At 57.1% G+C, this 22,917-nt stretch overlaps 3 protein-coding genes across 5 annotated transcripts; 2 read left to right on the plus strand and 1 right to left on the minus strand.

Annotated features, from left to right (window-relative positions):
• Positions 1–567: 567 nt before the first annotated feature.
• SRPK3 (SRSF protein kinase 3) lies at positions 568–5,303 on the plus strand (the record flags this gene model as incomplete). The annotated part of the gene is made up of 15 exons (XM_079765321.1): positions 568–977; positions 1,061–1,191; positions 1,366–1,474; positions 1,605–1,692; positions 1,963–2,050; positions 2,526–2,632; positions 2,713–2,878; positions 2,979–3,004; positions 3,478–3,607; positions 3,700–3,939; positions 4,027–4,127; positions 4,556–4,663; positions 4,732–4,801; positions 4,880–4,972; positions 5,119–5,303. The coding sequence occupies exons 1-15, from the start codon at positions 925–927 to the stop codon at positions 5,301–5,303; spliced, it is 1,695 nt and encodes a 564-aa protein (XP_079621447.1). The 5' UTR covers positions 568–924.
• IDH3G (isocitrate dehydrogenase (NAD(+)) 3 non-catalytic subunit gamma) lies at positions 5,236–16,453 on the minus strand. 2 transcript variants are annotated; one of them, XM_079765322.1, is made up of 12 exons: positions 16,285–16,449; positions 11,662–11,700; positions 11,006–11,103; positions 10,461–10,573; positions 8,952–9,012; positions 8,714–8,846; positions 8,428–8,561; positions 8,008–8,110; positions 7,769–7,915; positions 6,109–6,203; positions 5,964–6,024; positions 5,601–5,771 (listed from the first exon to the last, which is right to left on the minus strand). In XM_079765322.1, exons 1-12 carry the CDS (start codon positions 16,363–16,365, stop codon positions 5,670–5,672), a joined length of 1,167 nt encoding a protein of 388 aa, XP_079621448.1. In that variant the 5' UTR covers positions 16,366–16,449; the 3' UTR covers positions 5,601–5,669. The 2 variants fall into 2 exon arrangements, with proteins under 2 accessions (XP_079621449.1, XP_079621448.1); XM_079765323.1 differs by lacking the exon at positions 5,964–6,024 and having other exon boundaries at positions 5,236–5,771; positions 16,285–16,453.
• Positions 16,454–16,563: 110 nt separating this feature from the next.
• On the plus strand, positions 16,564–20,759 carry SSR4 (signal sequence receptor subunit 4). Of its 2 annotated transcripts, none has more exons than XM_079765190.1 (6): positions 16,564–16,790; positions 18,632–18,747; positions 19,755–19,829; positions 19,999–20,088; positions 20,390–20,455; positions 20,600–20,759. In XM_079765190.1, the coding sequence occupies exons 1-6, from the start codon at positions 16,724–16,726 to the stop codon at positions 20,702–20,704; spliced, it is 519 nt and encodes a 172-aa protein (XP_079621316.1). In that variant the 5' UTR covers positions 16,564–16,723; the 3' UTR covers positions 20,705–20,759. The 2 variants fall into 2 exon arrangements, with proteins under 2 accessions (XP_079621316.1, XP_079621315.1); XM_079765189.1 differs by having other exon boundaries at positions 16,575–16,790; positions 18,629–18,747.
• The last annotated feature ends 2,158 nt before the right edge of the window (positions 20,760–22,917 follow it).

Below are 22,917 nucleotides of genomic sequence, written 5' to 3' on the forward strand. Positions count from 1 at the left end.
GAGGGCAGGGCCAGTGTGGACAGCTCCCTGTGCCTCCCACTCGGGCACATGGCACATGTGGGTGGAGACAATGAGCGGGGCCGGGAATGGCAGGCCTGAAACAGAGCCGGAAGGAGACTGCACAGGGTCTCGGTGCCAGAGGACTGGCTGGACAGGTTCCCAGGCTTCCATTCGGCCGGCACCTCGAGTGGGAGGAACCAGTTAGTTGCCTTCAGCTCATGTCCCTGACTCTTGCCACACCAGGGCCCCCAGTGAGCCACGTTCCGGAAAAGGAGGACATGGGGCTCCCACCTGTCTTAGGGGGTCAATGAGACACAGGAAAAGTGGGAACCCGGCTGAGAGTGGGCAGGGAATGTGGTGCCCATGGGACTATGAGGGGTCGCCTCTGGGAAGGCTCCCACAGGGCCAAGTGGGAAGGCAGAGAATGTCCCCAAAGGGTCAATGGTGCTAAGCATGGGGGTGGGGTGAGGGGGTGGGGAGTAGGGGCTGTTCTTGGCCTTAGAACTGGCTCTCCACTTCCACGGAGCCCTTGCCTGGCTGCCCCCCTCAGCTGGCTCTGGAATTCAAGAACTCAGCCTGGAGTCCGGTCGCCATGTCCCCTCATGGGTAACCCCCTTGGTCCTGAGGTGTCTGTGGGGCTGCTCAGTATGGAGGCTGGGTCACACCCTGTCCCCGCGGTGGCCCCTCTGCCAGCCCTGGGGCAGCAGCAGGAGGGGACTCATCCTGGGGGCCGGGCTCTCCCTGGCCGCTGTGGCCGCTGCACTGCCCCCTCCCCGCTGCATACCTTGCCCACAGCTGAGCAGCTGGGAGGCTATTTATAAAGGCGGGTGAGATCAGCGGCCGAGGCTATAAATTCGCAGGCCGAGACCGGGCCCCACAGGAGCAGCAGCTCAGGGCGCCAGAACTGCAGGCCCTAAGGCCGGGATGAGCGCCAGCACAGGCGGTGGCGGCGGGGACAGTGTCAGCAGCAGCAGCAGGTAGGGCTCAGCCCGGGCGCCTGAGGGGGGCGGGGGTGGCCCTGGCGCCTCATGTGCTCACTGCTCGCCTGCCCCGCTCGCAGCTCACAGGCCTCCTGCGGGCCCGAGTCCTCGGGCTCTGAACTAGCACCCGCTGCGCCCGCACCTCGGATGCTGCAGGGGCTGCTGGGCTCCGATGACGAGGAGCAGGAGGACCCCAAGGACTACTGCAAGGGTAAGGGTGAGGCCTGGCCTGGGGCACAGACTGCCAGGGGCTGCCGTGGGGGGCAGGGGAGGACAACCCAGGAGAAAGAGGGTGCTGGCACCAGCCCTCATGGGCCGGGGGCCACAATGGTGGTGCCCCCCCCCCCACACACACACACAAAGCTCTATCTGCTCCCTTCCCCAGGTGGCTACTACCCTGTGAAGATTGGTGATCTGTTCAATGGGCGGTACCACGTGGTGCGCAAGCTGGGCTGGGGCCACTTCTCTACCGTCTGGCTCTGCTGGGACATCCAGTGAGTGTCCCCGTTGCCCCCTGGGTCCCAGTGCCAGCTGGGATCCTGCCTCTCGGCTTGGTTGGGGCCACCGTGATGTTTGCATGGGTCTGGCTGGGGCTGGCAGCCAATGCGGGTCTCGGTGTTGCAGGCGCAAGCGCTTTGTGGCCCTAAAAGTGGTGAAGAGCGCAGGGCATTACACGGAGACAGCTGTGGATGAGATCAAGCTCCTGAAATGTGTGAGACACCTCCCCTACCAGCTCCCGGCTCCCCGTGAGCTGCCCAGGGCCTGGCAATGTGGGTGCAAGGCCTGCCGGGGCTCCTGGGGCAGGGCGGGACTCCCAGAGGCGCAGGCTCCCGCTGGCTCTACCCTCATGGGAGGGCCGGGAGGCGCTGTCGAGGGAGGGGGCCAGCAGCCTGGGTGGGAACGGGAGAGGGGCCACGGCTGCTGGGAGCAACTGGCGAGGGGCAGGTTGGAGCCATTCGTGGCTGCTTGCTTTTTGCTCCAGGTCCGAGACAGTGATCCCAGTGACCCCAAAAGAGAGACCATTGTCCAGCTCATTGATGACTTCAGGATCTCAGGGGTTAATGGAGTCCGTATCCTCTGTAGGCTGAGCAAAGCGCTGTGGCAGTGCCGGGGCCAGCTTGTTGCCTTCCCAGCTACGAGGGCCTCCGTTTGCAAATCTGCATGATGGGGGTTTATGCCTTCCGGGGACACTTGTCTTCTAAAAACCCTCACTACTTTTTCATGCGGGGGAGTGGGTACTCAGGTGGCTGAGTTATCCCCAAATAGCCGGGGCTGCCTCTGTGGCACACCTGGGCACAGGAGGGGGGCGGGTCTGAGAGGCCTGTGTCTGCTCAAGTGCCCTCTCTCTAGGATGACCACAGAATGTACCATCCCAACTGGCACATCCTAGGGACACTATGACCCTGGGACAGCGGTGATCACCAGGACCACCCAGGCCCGGCTCTGCACTGCCTGAGCCTCATTGCTCCCCCATCCCAGCTGAGGTTGCCTGGGGCCTGTGATCCAGCTGTGTGCCCGCCAGCTATCCTTCACTCCCAGCCCCAGATGTGTGCATGGTGCTGGAGGTCCTGGGCCACCAGCTCCTCAAGTGGATCATCAAGTCCAACTACCAGGGCCTGCCCGTGCCCTGCGTGAAGAGCATTGTGAGACAGGTGGGCATCCGGGGCCCCCGTGTGAACAGCACTGGGCAGCCTGGGCAGGGCTGGCGGTGCTCAGGAGTGGCTCCCCCCAGGTGCTGCATGGCCTGGACTACCTCCACACCAAATGCAAGATCATCCACACAGACATCAAGCCGGAGAACATCCTGCTGTGTGTGGGTGACACCTACATCAGGCGCCTGGCTGCTGAGGCCACAGAGTGGCAGCAGTCAGGGGCCTCGCCCCCATCCCGCTCCACAGGTACGAGCCTGTGTGGGGCTGGGGCTGGGCCTGTGGGCCTCACCCCTGCCTGAGTCTCTGTTCCTTTCTCCCTCCCCCCCATGCCCCTCCTCCCCCACAGTGAGCACTGCCCCCCAGGAGGCCACGGTAAGTTGGGGCACCCCTTTTCCTGTGCATCTCCCCAAGTCCTCAAAGCTTGTCTCCTCAGCCTCCCCACTCTCCCCAGCACTCCTGCAGTGGCATTTCCAAAGGCTGTTGGCTCGGATGAGGGTGATACACAGGGTGGGTCACGTGTCCCCTGGGTCACGTGGGTCACGTGCTACTGTGCTCAGGGGAAATACCCCACATCTTGGGCCAGGAGGGTCCAAGGCTTCCCCCAGGGGAGGCAGGCCCATCAGCTCCTCCTCAACCTTGAGCTTTGAGGAGGGAAGGCAGAGATGGGCAAGAGGCTGGTGCCAAGGGGTGGGCTGGAGGGGGGTCGTGCCATGTTCTAATGTCCTCAGAAGCCCAGGGGCCGGAAGGTCTGGTCCCCTATGGGGTGTGTGAGCCACAGACAGAGGTCTGGGATGGTCAAGGGACAGGGAACAGGAACCCTGGGGTGACCCTGGCTCTAACGGCAGCCGGGTAAGCTGTCGAAAAACAAGAAAAAGAAGATGCGGCGCAAAAGGAAACAGCAGAAGTGGCTGCTGGAGGAGCGGCTGCGTGACCTGCAGAGGCTGGAGGCCTTGGAGGCAGCGGCCCAAGCTGAGGGTGAGGAGCTGAAGGCACTGGAGGGGCCCGGGGGCTGCCAAGCATGGCCACCAGGTCTTCGGCTCTCATACCTCCTCTGCCCATGTCCCCAGACTCTGGCTCAAGACTAGAGGGGGGCAGCGGCTCCACCTCTTCTTCTGGCTGCCACCCTGGGGGGGCCAGGACCGGCCCCTCCCCAGCTTCCTCCTCCCCGGCCCCAGGTGGCAACCGCAGCCTCAGCCCAGGCTCCCAGACTTCAGGCTTCTCCGGCTCCCTTTTCTCTCCTGCCTCGTGCTCCATCCTCTCAGGCTCATCCAATCAGCGGGAGACTGGGGGCCTCCTGTCACCCAGCAGTAAGCCGGGCAGGGCCAGTGGGTAGTGGGGCAGGTAGGGTGGGCAGGGCCAGGCCAGCTCAGCCTCTCCCTTCTCGTCTTCCTCAGCACCATTTGGTGCCTCGAACCTCCTGGTGAACCCCCTGGAACCTCAAAATGCAGACAAGATCAAGATCAAGATCGCAGACCTGGGCAACGCCTGCTGGGTGGTATGAGTATGGCTTGGAGAGCAGAGCTGGGTGCCCTGCTGTGAGGGTAGAGGGACAGGCCCACTTCTGGGGAGCCCCAACTCGGGCCTGTGGGGCAATTGATCATTTGTTCAGCAAGGGCTCACCCAGCAGCACATTTGACTAGACCCCACGGTCTGCCTGGCACAGCAGATCCAGGGCAGACCCTACAGTCCTGCCCAGGCAGAACTGGGCCCATGGCAAGGGGCGGGAGCCACTGGGAAGGGCTGGCCTCTGCCTCAGATCATCCGGCCAGTTCCTCCTGGGACTTTTGGGAACCCCGAGGCTCACAGTGAGCCCCACCGAGCTCCTTGGGTACGTGGCCCAGAGGAGGTGGGAGATGAGAGAGGCTGGCGGGGGCAGGCCAGCTGTGGCCCCAGCTCCTCCCCAGGGCTCCCCTTTGCCTCCAGCACAAGCACTTCACTGAGGACATACAGACGCGGCAGTACCGGGCCCTGGAAGTGTTGATTGGTGCCGAGTACGGGCCCCCGGCCGACATCTGGAGCACAGCGTGCATGGTAGGCCTGGGCTGTCCCCACCAGGGGCCAGCCTGCTGGCCCGCAGCCTCAACCTCTCCCTCTTCCAGGCCTTTGAGCTAGCCACCGGCGACTACTTGTTCGAGCCCCACTCTGGAGAAGACTATAGTCGTGATGAGGGTAGGGGAGGCATGCCTGGGCTCGGCCTCGGGGCCTTGGGGCTTCGCGGCTGCCTCCCAACCTTATCTCTGTCCACAGACCACATCGCCCACATCGTGGAGCTCCTGGGAGACATCCCCCCAGCCTTCGCCCTCTCCGGCCGCTACTCCCGGGAGTTCTTCAACCGGAGAGGTGGGGCCCCACAGGCTCAAGCCACCTGGGTTGGGGGTGGGGGGTGGGGAGGGGGGCAGGAACCTTGGGTTCTGAAAGAGGGGAGACAGGCCCCAGAACAAAGGCTATGCTGGCAGAGCCTGACCTGAGTCCCACGCCCGCCCCAGGAGAGCTGCGGCACATCCACAACCTCAAGCGCTGGGGCCTGTATGAGGTGCTCATGGAGAAGTATGAGTGGCCGCTGGAGCAGGCCACGCAGTTCAGTGCCTTCCTGCTGCCCATGATGGAGTACATCCCCGAAAAGCGGGCCAGTGCAGCCGACTGCCTCCAGCACCCTTGGCTCAACCCCTAGACCCCGCCAGCTCCTGCCCCAACCCTCACCTGTCAGTGCCTTTAGGGAAAGTGAGACAACTCACTGCCTCCCAACTAGAGCTGCCCTCGCCTACCCCAAGGGCACAAGCTCTCACAACCCCCCCATAGCAGAGCAGACATGCTGGGGACAGGCTCACCTTTGAGAATGTGTTCTGCCCCTGACCCTCCCCCCACCCAAGGGCCCTGAGTGCGAAATGTGCGCGTTTCTTTTCTTAATAAAGTGTGAACTGAAGCACCGGCGTCCTGGAGTGACAGAAGCACAAGGCCGAGGGCTAGGGCAGAAGCCAGTTTATTCTGGATCTGCCGTATAAGCCAGCTGGGGTGCTGGGGTTGGGAGGGGGACAGCCTAGGCCTCCACAGCCCGGCCGTTGATGATGCGGATATGGCGGATGATGTCCTGGATGGCTTGCGACGTAGTGCCCTGGCCCCCAATGTCTGGGGTGTGCATCTGCGGGACAAGGTAGCGGTACCAGCTAAGGCCCAGAGCCTTACCCTACTTGGTACCACCTTCCACTTGGGGGCAGCAGGAAGTGCCAGGTCACCACCCCTGGCCCCTCGGGCATCACACCAGCTCAACCCAAGCTAGAGGAAGGGTTTTGGGGTGAGGGAAGGCAGGAGAGGGGGAAAAGGGGAGCCTCACGTTTTCATTGTCCATGGATGCCAAGACAGCCTTGCGGATGGAGGTGGCGTAGGAGTGGAGCCTAAGGAGGGAGAGCAGCCTTCAGTCCTCAGGACCGAAGGGGCCGGTTAGGAGGCTGATGGCCGGGCATGGAGAAGCCACTTACTTTAGGTGGTCGAGCATCATGCAACTGGCCAGCAGCGTAGCCGTGGGGTTGGCAATGTTCTTATTGGCAATACTCTTGCCTGTGTTCCTTGTAGCCTGGAAGAGCCAAGATGACAAAGGGGGTAGCAAATGTGAGAATGTAGGGAGTCTGTTTCTCTTCGTGTGAAGCATCCAGACAGGCAAATGCATAGAGGCAGAAAGCAGATCAGTGGGTGCCAGGGGCCGGGAGGGGGAATGAGGAATGCCTGCTCATGGGGACAGGGTCTCCTTTTGCGGTGATGGAAATGTTCTGGAACTGGACAGAAGTGATGCACAACACTATGGGTGTACTTAATAGCCCTGAGTTATTTACTTTTAAATGGTTTCACTATGTTATGCGAATTTTATCTCAATTTTTTTAAAAAAGGAAACCAACAAATGGGTCAATAAAACGTGGTTTATCTATATAATGAACTATTATTGAGCCATGAAAAGGAATGAAATGCTGACAGTCTACAAATAGATAAACCTTGAAAACATTATGCTAAAGGAAAAAAAAACATTCATAAAAGGCCACATATTATATGATTCCATTTATAGGAAATGTCTAGAACAGGCAAATCCCTGAGACAGAAATCAGATCAGTGGATGCCAGTGGCAAGGATGGGGGGTTGGAAAGCAACAGCTGACAAGTATGGGGTTTCTTTTTGGGGTGATAAAAATGTTCTGGAATTAGCCCAGCTGGTGTGGCTCAGTGGTTGAGCATTGACCTATGAACCAAGAGGTCCCCAGTTCGATTCCCAGTCAGGGCACATACCCGGAGTTGCGGGCTCGATCCCCAATGCAGGGCATGGAGGAGGCAGTCAATGGATGTGTGTCTCTCATCAATGTTTCTATTTCTCTCTCTCCTTCTCCCTTCTGCTCTCTCTAAAATCAATAAAAACATTTAAAAAAATGTTCTGCTAGCAGTTAACAGCTGTGCGTCACTACAGGTTGCCCAGGACCAAACCAGAGAGGGTCAGACCAGCATTACCACCATTTGTCCACCATCCAGAACTGAAATGTCATGGCTGACGTGTACACATAAGGAACTGTGTGACATTAAAATTGGGTCTCAAAAGAACTGTTGGCCCAGAAAGAAACTCACTACAGACTGATTCATTTGCCTGTCAGCATAACCATTATTGCTTGTCTCATTTTCGGTTCTTATAAGTGTATTTCTAATAGCACATGATCTCACTCATCTAGGGGAAATAATGAACAACATAGACTGATGAACAAGAACAGACCCAGAAACAAGGAGGCATGGATCAGACTGTCGGGCCTCAGAGGGAGGGGAGGGGAGGGGAGGGTGGGGGTAAAGGGGAGAGATCAACCAAAGGACTTGTGTGCATGCATATGAGCCTAACCAGCGGTTAAGGACAACAGGGGGGTGGGGGCATGTGTGGGGAGGGGTGTGGGCTGGGAATGGGGGGATGAGGACAAATATGTGATACCTTAATCAATAAAGAAATTTAAAAAAATAAAATAAATAAAAATAAAAAATGTTCGGGAATTAGATAGTGGTGAACTGTGAATATTCTAAAAACCACTGAATTGTACACTCTCAATGGGTGAAGTGGATGGTACATGAGCTATGACTCAAAAAGGCCAGCAGCTCTGGCACCACCAGCAGTACTCACCGTCTCAAACACAGCGTACACATGGCCATAGTTGGCTCCAGCCACAAGGCCAGGGCCCCCGACCAGCCCTGCGCAGACGTTGTTGACAATGTTCCCGTAGAGATTGGGCATCACCATGACATCGAACTGCTGGGGCCGGGACACCAGCTACAGGGCACGGAGGGGGGCAGAGAAAAGCTTGAGCATGAGAAGCCCGGGGGGCCTAGAGCAGGAGGCCCTGGAGCCCAGTGGCCAATTACCTGCATGGTGGTGTTGTCCACAATCATATTCTCAAAGGTGATCTGGGGGTAGCGGGCTGCCACCTCCTTGCAGCACTGGAGGAAGAGACCATCGCCCAGTTTCCTGTGGGGGACACAGGACACCAGCTTGGCCACTGCAATGGTCAGCTAGAAGGACAGGGTGTGCAGATGACCACGGAAGGCTGGGTTCTAACCTCTAGCCAGTCCCCCTTCTGCAAAATGGGCAGAATCCTACTCCACCTCCCCCAAGTGTGCACTGGGGTGAGGACATAGGCAACAGGGAACAACCCTAGGCATGGCCCCTTAGTAGGTGGCCCCGAGTCCATGAGACCAGGCTGAGCAGGCTGCTCGTTTCAGCTGCTTCAGGACAATTAGCAGAATGGGCAGCAGCATGGCAAGGCAAGGGCGGGGAGAGCATACATAATGTTGGCCTTGTGCACGGCTGTCACTTTCTTGCGCCCAGTCTCATGGGCCAGTTTGAAGGCGTATTCAGCAATGCGCAGGGACTTGGTCTTGGTGATGATCTTCAGGCTCTCCACCACTCCTGCCACACTCTGAGAAGGGGCGGAGAGAAGAGACCCGGGTCCTATGGGATCCTGCTCCTAGCACAAGCTTCTCCTTGGGCACAGCCTTCCTTACCGCTGACACTCACTGGGCTCTTCCCCGTGACCCAAGAGGACAAGGGGGCGGCCTGGTTCTCACTCACCTCGTGCTCCAGGCTGCTGTACTCGCCTTCTGTGTTTTCCCGGACAATGAGGATATCGATGTCCCTGTGCCGGGTCACCACTCCTGGCAGGCTCTTGCAGTGGATGACGTTGGCATAGAGGTCTAGGCTGGTGCTGGGGGCAGAGAGAGAGAGAGGCAGCTGGCCAGTGCCACCACTCTCTGCTGGCACAGCCCATACTACCCTTGTGGAGCCCCCACCACATGTACTTGGCTCTCACCGAAGGATGTTGTTGCGGGATTTGTAGGATGGTGGCAGGTTATGGTTTGTTTCAATATTGCCTGCAGGACAGAAACAAGACAGGCAGTCTGAAGAGGGGACCCCCAGGCTCAGTTGTGCCACCATATTCTCCATCCTGACCCAGGGGATGCACACCAAAAGCAGCTCCAAACAGAGAAGATGGCTTTCGGCAACAGAAAGACTTCACATAAAACTAGAGTGTAACTGCATACATGAGCCCCATGAGGGCAGAAGGGAGTGTGTGTGTTCACTTGGCTGATGGGTTCTGCGGACCTATAGCAGCACCCGGCCCATACCAGACACTCAATAAGTACTTACTGAGTGAATACACGGACAAGGCTTGGCAGCTAACCAGGTCTTTCCAGACCCTAAGAGGAAAATGGCAAGACCAGGGTCTGGCTGGATAGAAAGTGACCACTCCTGCTTACTAACAGGCTAGTGGGCCAGGCTGGTGCCAGCAAGGTGACCTTGGCCAAGGTTACTGCTGGGCCCTGCATCAAGGTGCCACAGAAGCCCCACCTCCGGGGCAGGAAGGAGCTGCCTGGAAAAGACCATGGCTTGGCCGTGGCTGGACTGAGGGCACCCCGAGCAGCGGGGGCAGCAGCCATTGGGAAAAGGCAGTCAGAGGGTGCCAAGTAGAAGAGGCCTTTCTCAGGGCCCATGAGGGCCACCGGCCCCTCTGAGTCACGCTCTGCCTGTACTGCCTTCACCCAGAGTGCCTCGGGCACCCTGTGGCTGGCATGTTAGCCCCTCCATTTGACTGCCAGGGCCTTGGCCTCTACTCCGGTTCACCTTTGCTCACACACTCCTCACACCAAGCAGTGATGGATTAAGAATCTGGACCAAACCAAGGCAAACTCAGGAGGGCTAGAATTTGTGTCTGTAACATCCATAGCTGTGCCAGCTGGAGCCAAGGTGGCAGGCAGAGGTTGAGAAATGCATCTCTGTGACATTTGGTTTGTAAAGACAGACTCTGAGGGTCAAATCTGACCACAAGAGAGAAGGTTGCCTCAAGAGGGAAGAAGTCAGCCCAGCCGGTGTGGTTCAGTGATTGAGCATCAACCAAGGAACCAAGAGGTCCCCGGGTTGATTCCTCGTCAGGGCGCATGCCCAGGTCACGGGCATGATCTCCAGTAGGGGATGTGCAGGAGGCAGCCGATTGATGATGTTTCTCTCTCATCATTGATGTCTCTATCTCTCTATCCCTCTCCCTTCCTCTCTCTCACACAAAATCAATGAAAACATATTTTAAAAAAAAAGAGGGAAGAAGTGGGTGGGAGGCAGCCCATCACCCACACAAACTAGTGCCACTAAGATCTCAGAATCGTGGCACGGACAGGCCCCTAGAAACTTCCATGCACTCTCCAAGCACAACGGTCCCCTCTAGCCAGAAAAGCCCGAAAGTCAGAGCTATGGGGCCCCAGGGACAAGTATCAGCTCAGAGGTGAAATAATCACGCACAGCACCCCACCCTGGCCCCCAAGCTCACCCTTCAGGGCCACGCGGTTCCGGCGGATGGCCATGATGGCGTTGCGGATGTCCTCTTCGTCAGCATTGGAGCTCACGTGCACTTCTTCAAAGTCCACCGGCACACACGCGTGCCTGGGGCAAAACAGGGTCAGGGCAGCTGGCCTGGGCCCCTCCACACCTCTTCTAAGCCTGTCTGGACCCCTGGCTGCAGGGGCCTCTCGCCCGCTGCCGCCCACCCTGACCTGGCTCTGGCTGACAGGAGACTGGGTCCACCGGCCACAACTGATGGGGGCTTGCTTGAACTCCACAACACAGTTAGCAGAACTGGTGCTACCTTCCCCAGCCCAGACCGGCCTGCTGGGATCGCCAGCACCGGATGAGAGGCCTGGGCTTACAGCCCTCCTGCCACTGGTGCACTGAGTGCTTGGGCAAAGTCCCAGCCAGTAGGGCTTCTGGGCTTACAGCCCCTCTGGCACAATGTTGTCAGGGTACCTCCAGGCTGAGCCTGGAGCACAACCTTCGCTAAGGGGACACGTACCGGGGAGGGGCCTGGGGGCTCCATACCTGAACACAGACTTGACGTGCAACATGAGCTCCGGCCCAATGCCATCGCCTGGGATCATGGTCACCGTGTGCCGCCCGCCATACTTAGCAGATGGAGGCTGGATGGAGAGGGAGGATGAAGGCAGGCCCTTAAGTTCCCTTCCTCCTACCAGCACTGACCTGGTGGGCCAGCCAATCGTGAGGGGCCAGCTTGGCATACCTTAGCGCTGCACCCCACCCCATCCCGGACAGGGCTGCTCACGGGGACTCCTGGGTCAGGAGGAAGCAGGAGAAGGAGTCCCTGCCCCCACCTGGACTTCGGTCAACCCCAAAGCAACGAAAAGCCCCAAATCTAATAGGCAGATGATAAGAATACTCACAATTGTTTGTTGCTAGAGGGGAGATAGAAGGAAGAAGACTCAGATTAGCCAAGGTTGGAGAACAAGGCTCTGTCTTTTCCCTGGGGATGCTGTCTAACTAGCATAGCGCAGGTAAGGAGGTAAGGAGGGTGGGTGACCTCTGGAGACCATGCCTTGGAGGGAAAGGACAGAAGGGAGCAAAGAGGCACAACACACACAGGAGCACATGCACACATCTACACATACACACACACACATGAACACAAATATACATACGTGCAAGCATGCACATGCACACACACCCAGGCAAGTACTTACTGAGATGCTCCTCCGGGGGGCCTCGTTGGCACCCAGAACCTGGCAAAGAGAAACCAGATGCCAGAAAGTCAATTTGGCACAGGAGAGAGACTTAACCCACGAACACTGTCCGGTGAGCAACAGCACACAGCACATGCCCAGACAAATGGCTCCAGAGCCATTTCCCAGGGACCAGCCTGCTGAAGCACCACGGAGGGTGGTCCTAATCCTTTATGCCTCCTTCAGCTGCATGGTCAGTTTTTCTTTTTTTGTTGTTCATCCTCCCCCGAGGGTATTTTTCCATTGATTTTTGGAGAGAGTGGAAGGGAGGGGGAGAGACACAGAGAGAGAGAAACATCAATGTGAGAGAGACACATTGATTGGTTGCCTCCTGCACATGCCCCGGCCAGGGCCGGGATGGAGCCTGCAACCAAGAAAAGTGCCCTTGACTGGGAATCGAACCCACGACCCTTCAGTCCGCAGGTGACGCTCTATCCACTGAGCCAAACCAGCTAGGGCTGCATGGTCAGTTTTGAAAAAAAAATCTGTCTCCTTCCCCCCCTTAGGTTGTTTCTGATTCCTTTTTGGACAATTATTACTGTTCAGTGATGTCTGTAACATGGAAAAGTTGGCACACTAAACATGGTACAATAAGGAAATCACTATAACAAAACGGAGGGCCACCACAATGATCATTTGATCTTTATTTCTTATTACAAAAGTAGAACACGGAGAAAATCTAGAACGTGGAGATATGGGGAACAGAAGAAAAAGAGCTCCCAGCACCCCCTCCAGAGACAAGCACTGCCAGGAATTGCCCTCCAGAATCAGAAATCCAAATTCAACCATATTTATACTAGAGGCCCAGTGCACGAAATTCATGCACAGGTAGGATCCCTAGGCCTGGCCTGCTATCAGGGCCAATCAGGTTCCCTGCCTCCCAGCCTCCCCGGCTCCTTCCCTCGCTCTGCTCTGCCTCAGCCGCTGGTCGCCTGCCATGTTCCGCGCCGCCCCCTGGTGATCAGTGCATGTCATAGCGAGCAAGCGAACTCCCTGTCTCCTGGTTGAATTCCTGAGGGGACAATTTGCATATTAGTCTTTTATTATATAGGATATGGGGGGGGTTAAATTTTCATTCGAGGATATTTTTTCCATTGATTTTTTAGAGAAAGTGGAAGGGACAGGGAGAGCAGAGAGAGAAACATCAATGTGAGAGAGACTCATCGATTGGTTGCTTCCTGTATGCACTCTGACCAGGGCTGGGGATCGAACCTGCAATCGAGGCACGTGCCCTTATTGTTAAGCTGATTGACTGGAATTGAACCTGCAACCCTTCAGTCTGCGGGCCGATGCTCTAACCACTGAGCAAAACCAGGTAGGGCTCAGCCATTTATAGAAGAATAACAGACACCAATCTTTTGGAAGGCTTTCATAAAGGATTGCAAAACTGCTTCACGGCTTACATGGATGGCAAATGTCCCCAACTCTGACTCAGAGGAGCCATGTTTGGCCACATCAGTGCCATGCTTGACAGCTCCAGAGCAAAAGCCACCAAGCCAAATAGGACAGGTGCTGAGAAGTGACCAATCTGGAGTCCCCACATTGACCTGGAGGAAGAAACCCTCATCCAAGGTCCCCCGGCAGGGTGGCCACAGGCCCACACACTTTCCTCCCTGCTGTGCCCCACCTGGGCACACACCCGGGTGTCCCTCAATCCACAGAGGCAGGGACAGGGCCGAGGTCCTCCTTGTCACTTGGGGATGCCCTGCCACTTGCCTGGGGAGCAGCAGCAGAGCATTCCAGTCAACAGCAGAGTCACCATGGCCATTTCTCCAAGAGCCGTGCCTTCCTGCTAGAAATCTGGAAAGCTCAAGCAGAGGCTGACCATCCCCACCCGAGTCTCCTAGCCAGTATTCACAAGGCACCCACATGCAGGAGCTCTGAAAGCAAGGGTGTGCCACTCACCCACCCAAGCCAGGGGCTAAGGGGGAGGAGGGGTGACTGCTAGGACAAGATGCTCTGGGGGTATCTGCTGATTCATGTGGCCCCTGGATCTGTAGCCACAGACATATTCAGAGCATTTCTGTCTTCCTTCTAGTACCTGTCAGTATTTGGATTCATCTTGTTTTATAGGCTCTCGTGCAACCTTGTGAAAGGACACTTAAATTGCTCTTCCCCCAGGAAGCCTTCTCGAGTGCCCTGAGGGTGTTGAGCTATTGGTACCCACCCCCACCCCGGGCCTCCCAAAGCCCTACCTCAATTCCTCCCCCTCCAAGCACAATCTTCTAGAAGGCTGTCTCTGCCTCGCTCCTTCCCCAAACCCTAAGTCCCTGAAAGTGGAGGCCAAGTCTGTCCTGGCCCCTACTGTCACCCCAAGACCCAGCAGAATGCCTTGCCCAGAGCTAGGACACAGAAACATTTCCTGAGTGAATGAGCACATCAGAAAACGAAGGAAGAGATGGAGGGCTCTGGGGGCTAGTGAGACCTCAGTTCAAATCCACATCCACTACTCTGGGCAGCAAACACCTTAACCTTGTTCAGCTTCCCGTCCTCGCCTGAAACCCCCAGAACAGAGGTGCTTACTTATGTGACTACTGAAGGATTGGCCAAGAGGAGGTATGCGAGGTGTTCAGTGCCTAGCTGGGCACACAGAGCTGTGCAAAAGCATACCTGCCCCTTTACCCCAACAGCCCCTCAGGCCAGTGGTGTCCAATGGGGGGGGGATGCTGGGCTGACCCCTGTAGTCCTGACAGTAATTCCTCCTGGGCTTCAATCCTCTGAAATCCACTGGACAGGTAACTCAGGTGTGGTGGTGAGTCATCCCTAGCACCAGGCCTGGCTCTGCTTCTGTGCAACTCCCCTCCCCCACCTTGATCACATCACCATCGGGGTTGCACCTCTTCCTCACCTGGTCCCTCTGCTAGATGTTCCTTCTGCTTTGGCCAAAGACTCAGGGGGCGCTCAGGATAGAGACTTCCCGAACCTGGCTCTGACAGATGCAGGCACCTTCCTTCAGGGTTAAGGAGGTACTGCCTCACATCCAGGTCCAGTGAAGCTACCCATCAAAGGAGCTTGGTATGCAGCAGGATGGGATATACGCACAGGCTTCCTGCTCATTCCTCGAGTGTGTGTGTGTGTGGGGGGGTGTGGACTGTCAGCCCTCGTTCATTTTTTAAAAAACATATATTTTTTTTATTTTAGAGAGGAAGTGAGAAAGAGAAACATCAATGATGAGAGAGAATCATTGATCGGCTGCCTCCTGCACGCCCCACACTGGTGATCGAGCCCGCAACCTGGGCATGTGCCTTGATGAGGAATCAAACCGTGACCTCCTGTTCATAGGTCGACACTCAACCACTGAGCCACGCCGGGCTAGACTCAGCCTTCGTTCTTTAATGGTGCTATAAAAAGAAAGGAGTCCAGGGTGATATGTGTTCCCACCAAAGGGCCCCCACACTCCACAGCTTACTGAGGCTTCTCTCTTCAACATGTTTGTTGGATTAAGGGTCAATGGTGGCTACATGTTTTCCCACAGGATTCCATTAGTGGGAGCAAAACTCTGGGGTTAATTTCTAAAGGTTCCCATACCCAGGACAACCAGTCTCAGGGCAATGCACTACCCGGATTGTTCAACAGCCCCCCATGCCCACCCCACATGGACACAAGCACACACACACAAAGGAGGTCAGGGAGGAGACAAATGTCTTCACCAAGACCCTGTGGGAGCCTAGCTGCCAGAATCGTCAGGGCCTCTGGAAAGTCTCTCAGGTGGGAGGAGTCAGCTTTTTAAACAGCATTTCGTAAAGGGTATGCTGTTACAGGGCCGTGTTCCCGAGGGGCCAGAGAGGGAAAGCATGACAGGGGATGTGTCCACAAGGGTGTCAGCAAAGTCGCAGGGTTCTGGAAGGTCAAAGTTGGCTGGATCCTTTGAGACAGAGGCGAAATTGAAGCCCAGATAGAGGAGGGGCCTGGCCTAAGGCCACACAGTGGGTCAGTGGGGTAGCCAGGCCTAGAGATCATAACTTTTGTCCTCCAGGCCAGTCCAGGCTCGCTGATGCTTCACGCAGGGATTTAATGATCCTCATTTACGTGTGTAAAGAGAGAGGAATCAGACCAGAATCCTAAAGGAAGGATTCCGTTAGCGAAGCCCCAGAGGCCTCCCACCCAGCCAGCCTCACAAACCCTAGCTCCTTCCTATTCCAAGCACCTGCGGTGGGGAGAACTGGGGCTATAAGAATGTCAGGAGGAGGGTTGGGGGTCCTGGCAAGTCCATTTCTCCATCTCCACTGGAACATGTGGCAAAATAGTCCACAAGAAGAGAAACCCCAGGAACGTTGGCAGGTGACGGATTTCCAAGGCAGCAACAACAAGGCAGGCCCAGATTCGTGACTGCCTCATGTGGGGTCCCACAAAGGCACTAGGGAGGTGATACTCGGGCCAAGGCCCACTCTTCCCACCTGTCTGGAGCACCCCCACCACAAGATGCAGAAACCAGGGGAAGCCGGACCAACATCACTGACAACCGAGGCGGCCAATCAACTCCGGCGCGCAGCCCTCTCCCCGCCCCCAGATCCAGTCCCACCGAGGGGCAAGCACCCCCAGCGAGCGCTGCGACTGTCCCTGCCGCCCGCTCCCCCGTCTCACCTCCCAAGGACGGCAGAGAAGGGCCGGCCTGAGCACTGCCTTCGCAGGGCCGCCAACAGCCATTGCCACCTTCAGCGCCATGACGGAAAGTGAGAGCAACAGCACGCCCCTGCAGGCAGACACGGCTCTCACGAGAGTTCGGAGGGTTGCAAATCCGCGGAGTGGGCGTGCCCTTATAGCGCGCATGCGCACGACTTGCCGGTTCCCACGCCCTTTTCCGGTGCCGAGAGCGCAGCCGCCGCCGCCGCCATCTTTGGGGGGCACCCAGCTGGGCCACAGGTCCAGTGAGGGGACACGTCAGTGCCGCCAGCAACGTCACAGGCCCGCCCGGCCTGCCGGCGTCTGATTGGCTGCCGCGTCCTCTTACGTGTCGCGCTTCCTTGTCTGCCCCTCGTGCTCAGTGGAGTCGCTCTCTTTTTACCTCGGCATAGAAGAGGCGATGGTGGCGCTGGCATCTCTCGGCGCCCTGGCGCTCCTCCTGCTGTCGGGCCTCTCCTGCTGCTCAGGTAGCGGCATGGCAGGAGCTCGTTTCTGGCGAGCTTCTCTTCCACTACTGGTGGTGCGTGGCGGGGAGGAGGGGTGCGGGGGAAGCGGGGTACTACTGGGCCTTCTTCCTCTGAGAGGCAGGTCGCCTCGGGGCGCGACGACCAAGGCCACCAAGCGCTCCTGCACCACACATGTTTACCCAGCAGCCAGGCTGCCGGAAGAAACAAACAAACCTTTCTCCTTTCTGCTCCTGCGAGGAAGAGTTTCAGAGGCTCTCCCGTGCACCCGGCCCCCTCTCCAGCAGGGAAAGTGACACAAGACTCTGCTCCCTCTCCCAGAGTTCCTGGTCTCGGAGGAGGGTCGTACAGGAGCAAAGCTCTAGCGCAGGGTGATCAGGGGGAGAAAATGGGCTGGAGAAGAGGAGCCACCTGACTGGGCGCGGTGGGGCCAGGCCTCCCCAGGAAGGGAGCTCTTAAGTGAAGAGGGAGAAGGGACCGACCAGGCAGAGTGGCCATGAACATGGGCGAGTTAGATCTGAGCTGAAGAGGTTAAGGTAAGCGGGAGCTTGGGTGTCAAGCCAGACTGTTGACTTGAGTTTTTACCTGAGGCCCTGATGTAACTTTATAAAGTAAAGGGCTTTTCAGCAGAGCAGAACCACAGTCAGATCAATTGGCGTTCTTGAGAGATTAACACCTAGTGGCAGGGTTGAGCTCAGTCTGGAGTCCGGAAGTGTGCTGAGGAGGATGTCCTTGCAGGAGCCGGAGCCTCCTGGGGGCTGGGCTGGGGAGGGGTCGCTTTCTGTGCATTCACTTTACCGGCCCTCCTTCAGACCAGCGCCCTTGGTGTCTGCACCAGCCTAACTGGCCTCCTGCCTGCACCCTTCTCACTTATCTCTCAGGAGTTCCCCATGTTGTAGCCAGAGAGGTCTGGAAAGGACATATCTGGCTGTAACACGTTTTGGTGCCAAGCTTAGCAGGGCACAGAAGGATCTTCGGGATGTGGCTCCTAAGAACTGCCCCACCAGTGTTCCCAGGCATCTTCCCGATGTCCAGACCCCAAATCTTCCTTGATTGCCTCAACCTAAGGCAGAGACACCACATTCAGAGAGCAGTTGGCTGAGAACTTGACCATTGGTAGCATTTGCTTGGCGCCCTTTGACTTCGGTGGCACCCTTTTTTCTCTAGCTTCTAGCCATGCGGAGATGGCTAAGGCAGCATTCTTTCTCAGGGCAGCCCTGTTCAAGGGGACCATTTGTGCATCTGGATCCAGAACCTCTCCCATTTCCTTCCCTCGGGAAACATTGGGGCTACCGTTGGCCTTGTGTCAACAGTAGCTGGAGGCAGAGACCCCCTCCATCTCGAAAGCCCACGTGCTTTGCCAGCAGCACCACGTTGGGTGTCTGTGGAGGACACTTTGAATAAACTGCCCAGGGTTCTTCATGGCTCTGAACTGAGGTCAGCTTAGCGCCCCCCCCCCCCCCCCGGGCTTCTAGAGAGTGCTACAGGCCAAAGGCAGGCTGTAGCCCCAAACCTTTGCATGGCTTCCCTATCCGAAGGTCTACGGACAGATACGAGTTGTGCAGTGAATCCATTCAGCCCCCTCCCCCCACTCACCTGCTCTTTTGCCCTTACATTGAGGTTCCACCTGTACAAAGCCTTCCCATTCCCCACCCCCCTTGCCATTGCACTTCTGACTTATTTAGACCTGTTTCCCATATCCTACCTGGCAGGGTCCAAAGGATTCCATGTGTCCTTAGCTGATGAGGTGTGATAATTGGGGTCAGGGTGGTCCCTCTGTCCTCCAGCCCAGCATGCACAAGCTAGGCCTTACCCAGGCCTTCTCTGCCTTCTCCCCACAGCAGAGGCCTGCATGGAGCCCCAAATCACCCCTTCCTACTACACAACTTCTGATGCCGTCATTTCCACTGAGACTGTCTTCATTGTGGAGATTTCCTTGACATGCAAGAACAGGGTCCAGGTAAGGGAGGCAGGGGGGTTCAGCCAGGAGGGTACTGGGGTGAGAAACGGGTAGTGAGCCTGGGACCTTGGGCGTTAGCGACTCAACTTGCAGACCCGGGGACCCATGTGGACTTCGATTCACTAAGGTCAAATTCTAGCAGGTGCTCAAGGAACATTCTCCTAAGCTACCTGGTTTTGCCTAGGTGCAGTAATGTAGGTAGACACTTTGCTGTGTCTTAAGAGAATGTACGTGGTCCAGCCAGTGTGCCTCAGTGGTTGAGCATCAACCCATGAACCAGCAGTTCACGGTCAGGGCACATGCCCGATTTTCGGGCTCAATCCCCAGTCTGGGGCGTGCGGGAGGCAGCTGATCAATGATTCTCTCTCATCACTGATGTTTCTCTCTCTCTCTCTCCCTCTCCCTTCCTCTCTCTGAAACCAATAAAAACATTTAAAAAATAATAATAATGTACGTGGAAGTGAGAAACAGCCAGGGGTCAGTCCCTCAGGCTCCTGCATCCTTTTCTGGTTGCTCTTTGCCAAGGTATATGTCCATGTGGGTGTTCCATAATTTTAAGACTGAACAGACCTGGCTTCAGCCCCTGACCTTAACCAGCATCCCAAAGGCCCGAAGAAGGAAGTTGGGCCTTTTGGGGTACAACATTTCTTTGGACAGCTCATTGGGTACCCCTTGGCCCCAGCATCCCCTTACAGGCTCAGAAATAATAAGGACATGTCAATCATCTCATGCTGATCACAGTTAACAGGCTTGCTGTGGGTTAGAGGGGCCAGGCCAAAAAAAGGAATGTACCTTCCCCCCAGAATTGAGGAACCAGAGAAGTAGTGGCAGTTATCTGTGGGTGTTGGCTTCCTGGCGAGGCTCTGGGTTGTGCCAGGGCTACCTCCATGATTCTCACATGGTATCCCCTGCCCATAGGCCACAGGTGCCGCTGTGGGCAGCACAGTGGGGCCTCTACCAACAGCCATATAGGGGAGCAAATGACTCGCCCCTTGTCTTCCCCCCAGAACATGGCTCTTTATGCTGACGTCAGTGGAAAGCAATTTCCTGTCACCCGGGGCCAGGATGTGGGACGTTATCAGGTAAGGGATACTTTGGTTGTCATCTTGTGACCGGAAGCCCTCGAGGTGGCCTGGTCAAGCAGGGTCAGAGTTCTTTGTCTTGGGCCGCTGGCGGTGGTGCTGTGTTAGCACTGGCAGCGGGACCCTGATGTGTTCATTGTGCCTACCCTGTGCCAATCACCCAACCCAGGTGTCCTGGAGCCTAGATCACAAAAATGCCCATGCAGGTACCTATGAGGTCAGATTCTTCGATGAGGAGTCCTACAGCCTGCTGAGGAAGGTGAGTGCCACCTGCGGCTCCTCCCCGGCCTGCCGGAGGGCGGGCACACCCTCCCTCCACAGCCCCTCCACCCTCCAGCCCCTCTTCCAGGAGCTCTGGGGCCACTAGGGGCCTTGCTTACAGGGAGCAGGATGGCTGGGTGGGGTGCCTTCCTATACACCTGCTCCGCCTGTGCTTAGACCTTGTGTTTTTCCCTTAACCCGTCTCTCTCCTCCCCTCTTCCCTGACTCAAGCCAGTGCTCCCATCTCTCATACCCCACCCCACCCGGCAGCACCCCTAACCCCAGCACCTCCCTTGCAGGCTCAGAGAAACAACGAAGACATTTCTATCATCGCACCCCTGTTCACAGTCAGCGTAGACCATCGGGTGAGTGGGCTGAAGAGGCTGGCCTGGGCTTGGGAAACAGCAAGCACACAGCAAGCCTCATACTTTCGGGGTGTGGGGGGCGGGCAGGGGATGGGCCGCTCGCCTATCCCTCCCCTGAGCTTGCTTTGCTCTCTTTTCTTGCAGGGCACTTGGAACGGGCCCTGGGTTTCCACCGAGGTATTGGCCGCAGTCATCGGAATAGTGATCTACTACCTGGCCTTCAACGCCAAGAGCCACATCCAGGCCTGAGGGCAGTGCCCTCAGCCCCCCGTGCTTCTTTCAATAAACAGTTAGAGGCCCCTCACTTGCGTCGCTGCACCTTGCCTTCCACACAGATCAGGGCTGGGCAGCCAGCATCCCCTGGGCCACACGACAATGCAGCGCTGAGCGGGGACTGGGCTGAAACTCCCGTCTCATGGGTTTGCTTTGCTCTTTGGTATTGCAGGCTTGCCTTCCCCAGCCCCCCAGCTAAGCCTTCCCTGCCTGGCGCCCCGGTGACTAGCATCTACCTGCTGTCTCCTGGTTGCCTGCATGGGTTTGCCCCTCCTCCCAGCACATGTGGTCTGGCAGAGGACTGCCTTGTTCTCTCCTGCCCCTCAGTCCCTCCGGCCTGCCCAGGGTAGGGCCTCTGACCGCCTGCCATTTGGACAGCAACTGCCTGGCTTCCCCCAAACCCAGCAGTCAGCAACACATGGAGACAGCCCTACACGGCCTGCAATGGTTCCTGTGTTTGCAGCCCTGGGCATGCGCCACACACTGAAGTACTCTCCGTGCTTACATTGTGAGTGGCCATTTCACTGATACAGTTGAAGCCAATCAACCTGGCAGCAGTCTGGGGTGTAAGCATTCTAAGCGCCACACCCCACCTTCTCCATGTTGCCTCTCAATGTGCTCCCACTTCATGGTGTCGGGTGGGACACACAGAAGGCACAGAAACAACCAATGGCCTGGACCCCTACTTCTGAGGAGCCATTGCCATCGGACACCAGGCATCATGCTCCAGGTCAACCTTCAGCTCTCCTGCCCAGCCAAGGGAGTTTCACCGGTGTCACCCATGGCTGCAGAAGTGCGCAGAGCCCCGGGGTCCAAAGGGGCTAGATGGCAAGTCCTAGGGTATCCTTCCCACGTACATGTCTCCTATGGGATCTTGGTGAGGGGTCTTTGAGCCCATCTGGCAAACCCTTGGCACCCTGGTGCTTGATCACCATTGCCTGTTCCAGAAAAGAAATGGCAACAGTACCAGCCTCCAAAGAGGCTGCACTCTCAAAGGAAGGTAGGCCCCAAACTTCCCTGGGGGGAGGGCAGGGGCTCAGTGCCTGGGCTCTGTCCTCCATAGCAGTAGGAAGGGCTGGGGGCATGGAGAGCAAGTGGCTTGTGACCTAGAACTACCTGGGGACCTCCTCCAGACACCAGCCTCTCCCTACTCGGGATGGGAGTGACTGGAAGGAATGGGGAGGCTCTCAAGAAGAGCTGGGTCCTCACTCCCAAAAACAGTACAGCTGAGTCCCTTGAGGGCCAAGCCAGGCTAGGGTTGCTGGCTGCTAGGGTTGCTGGATTCCATAGAAAGACCAGCAGAGGGAGCTTAAGGGGCACCTGCTGGAGGTGGTGGGTGCTGGCGAGGCAGGCAAGGTAGACCGTGGCAGCTATGTGCCACCCAGGGGCACTTTTGGATCCTGGCTCCACTACCCTGCCTGATGGCAATAGGACCCAGATGTGAAGTCACTGTTCCAGGGTGTCAGAAGCCAAGGGCTGGCACCACCTCCAAGAATCAGTGAGAGCGGAGCCACAGCGCGGGCTTTCAGGGACTCCAGGTCCCAGGCCTGTCTTGGCCCACATCCCCTGAGTCCTAGGCCTCCATGCAAATCCTAGCTGAAACAATGGGGAACCTCTGGAGCCATTAAAGTGGCCGCCCAACAGTTGGAGAGCTGCGCCCAGGGAATGGTTGGCTTCTGTCTCCCGCTCCCCCCCCCCCCCCCCGGCCCGTTTTCTGTGGCAGGAGAGCCCCATCCTCCTCTAAGGGGTCATGTTCCCTCCAGAGAAACAGGGTCACAAGAATCTACGTACCTAGTCCTCAGCAATAGGTCTTGAAGGGCTGGGCTGTGAAGGGAGCATCTCATGCCCTTACCCTTCTGCTCCCTTCACTTCTTTTCACCAAGCCCTATACTCCCTCCCCCTTGATGGCGTTCCAGTCTGCAGTGTGACGTTGGACCTTCCCTCCCAGCTGCTCAGCACAGTAGCCGGACAGATGTGGCCCACTTGGGAACCTGCCTTCCCAGCAGGGGAATGGGCTCAGAATCTGGGAACGTGGACTCCGATTCCTCACTCATGCCCATCTCAGCCAATTGGCAGAGTTAATAAGAGGTCTACATCATTTTTTAAGAGAATTTAAGTGTGTCCTTGCCCACTTCAGCTGCTGGCAGCAGCCAGTCTGTTCAGAAGCTTCCTTCATGGCCACACTGCCC

Source organism: Cnephaeus nilssonii, assembly GCF_951640355.1.
Source record: "Cnephaeus nilssonii genome assembly, chromosome: X".
Lineage (NCBI taxonomy): Eukaryota > Metazoa > Chordata > Mammalia > Chiroptera > Vespertilionidae > Cnephaeus > Cnephaeus nilssonii.

What these genes read in the sequence shown, in the direction of transcription:
- IDH3G (XM_079765323.1), bottom strand. Translation starts at nt 16,365, where the DNA reads ATGGCGCTGAAGGTGGCAATGGCTGTTGGCGGCCCTGCGAAGGCAGTG. An exon ending in CACGTCAAGTCTGTGTTCAG is followed by an intron (nt 10,574 to 11,005) that starts GTATGGAGCCCC and finishes GTTTTGCCCCAG; the next exon opens with GCACGCGTGTGTGCCGGTGG. An exon ending in TGGACAACACCACCATGCAG is followed by an intron (nt 7,916 to 8,007) that starts GTAATTGGCCAC and finishes CGTGCCCTGTAG; the next exon opens with CTGGTGTCCCGGCCCCAGCA.
- SSR4 (XM_079765189.1), top strand. Translation starts at nt 16,724, where the DNA reads ATGGTGGCGCTGGCATCTCTCGGCGCCCTGGCGCTCCTCCTGCTGTCG. An exon ending in CATGCAAGAACAGGGTCCAG is followed by an intron (nt 18,748 to 19,754) that starts GTAAGGGAGGCA and finishes TCTTCCCCCCAG; the next exon opens with AACATGGCTCTTTATGCTGA. An exon ending in CAGTCAGCGTAGACCATCGG is followed by an intron (nt 20,456 to 20,599) that starts GTGAGTGGGCTG and finishes CTTTTCTTGCAG; the next exon opens with GGCACTTGGAACGGGCCCTG.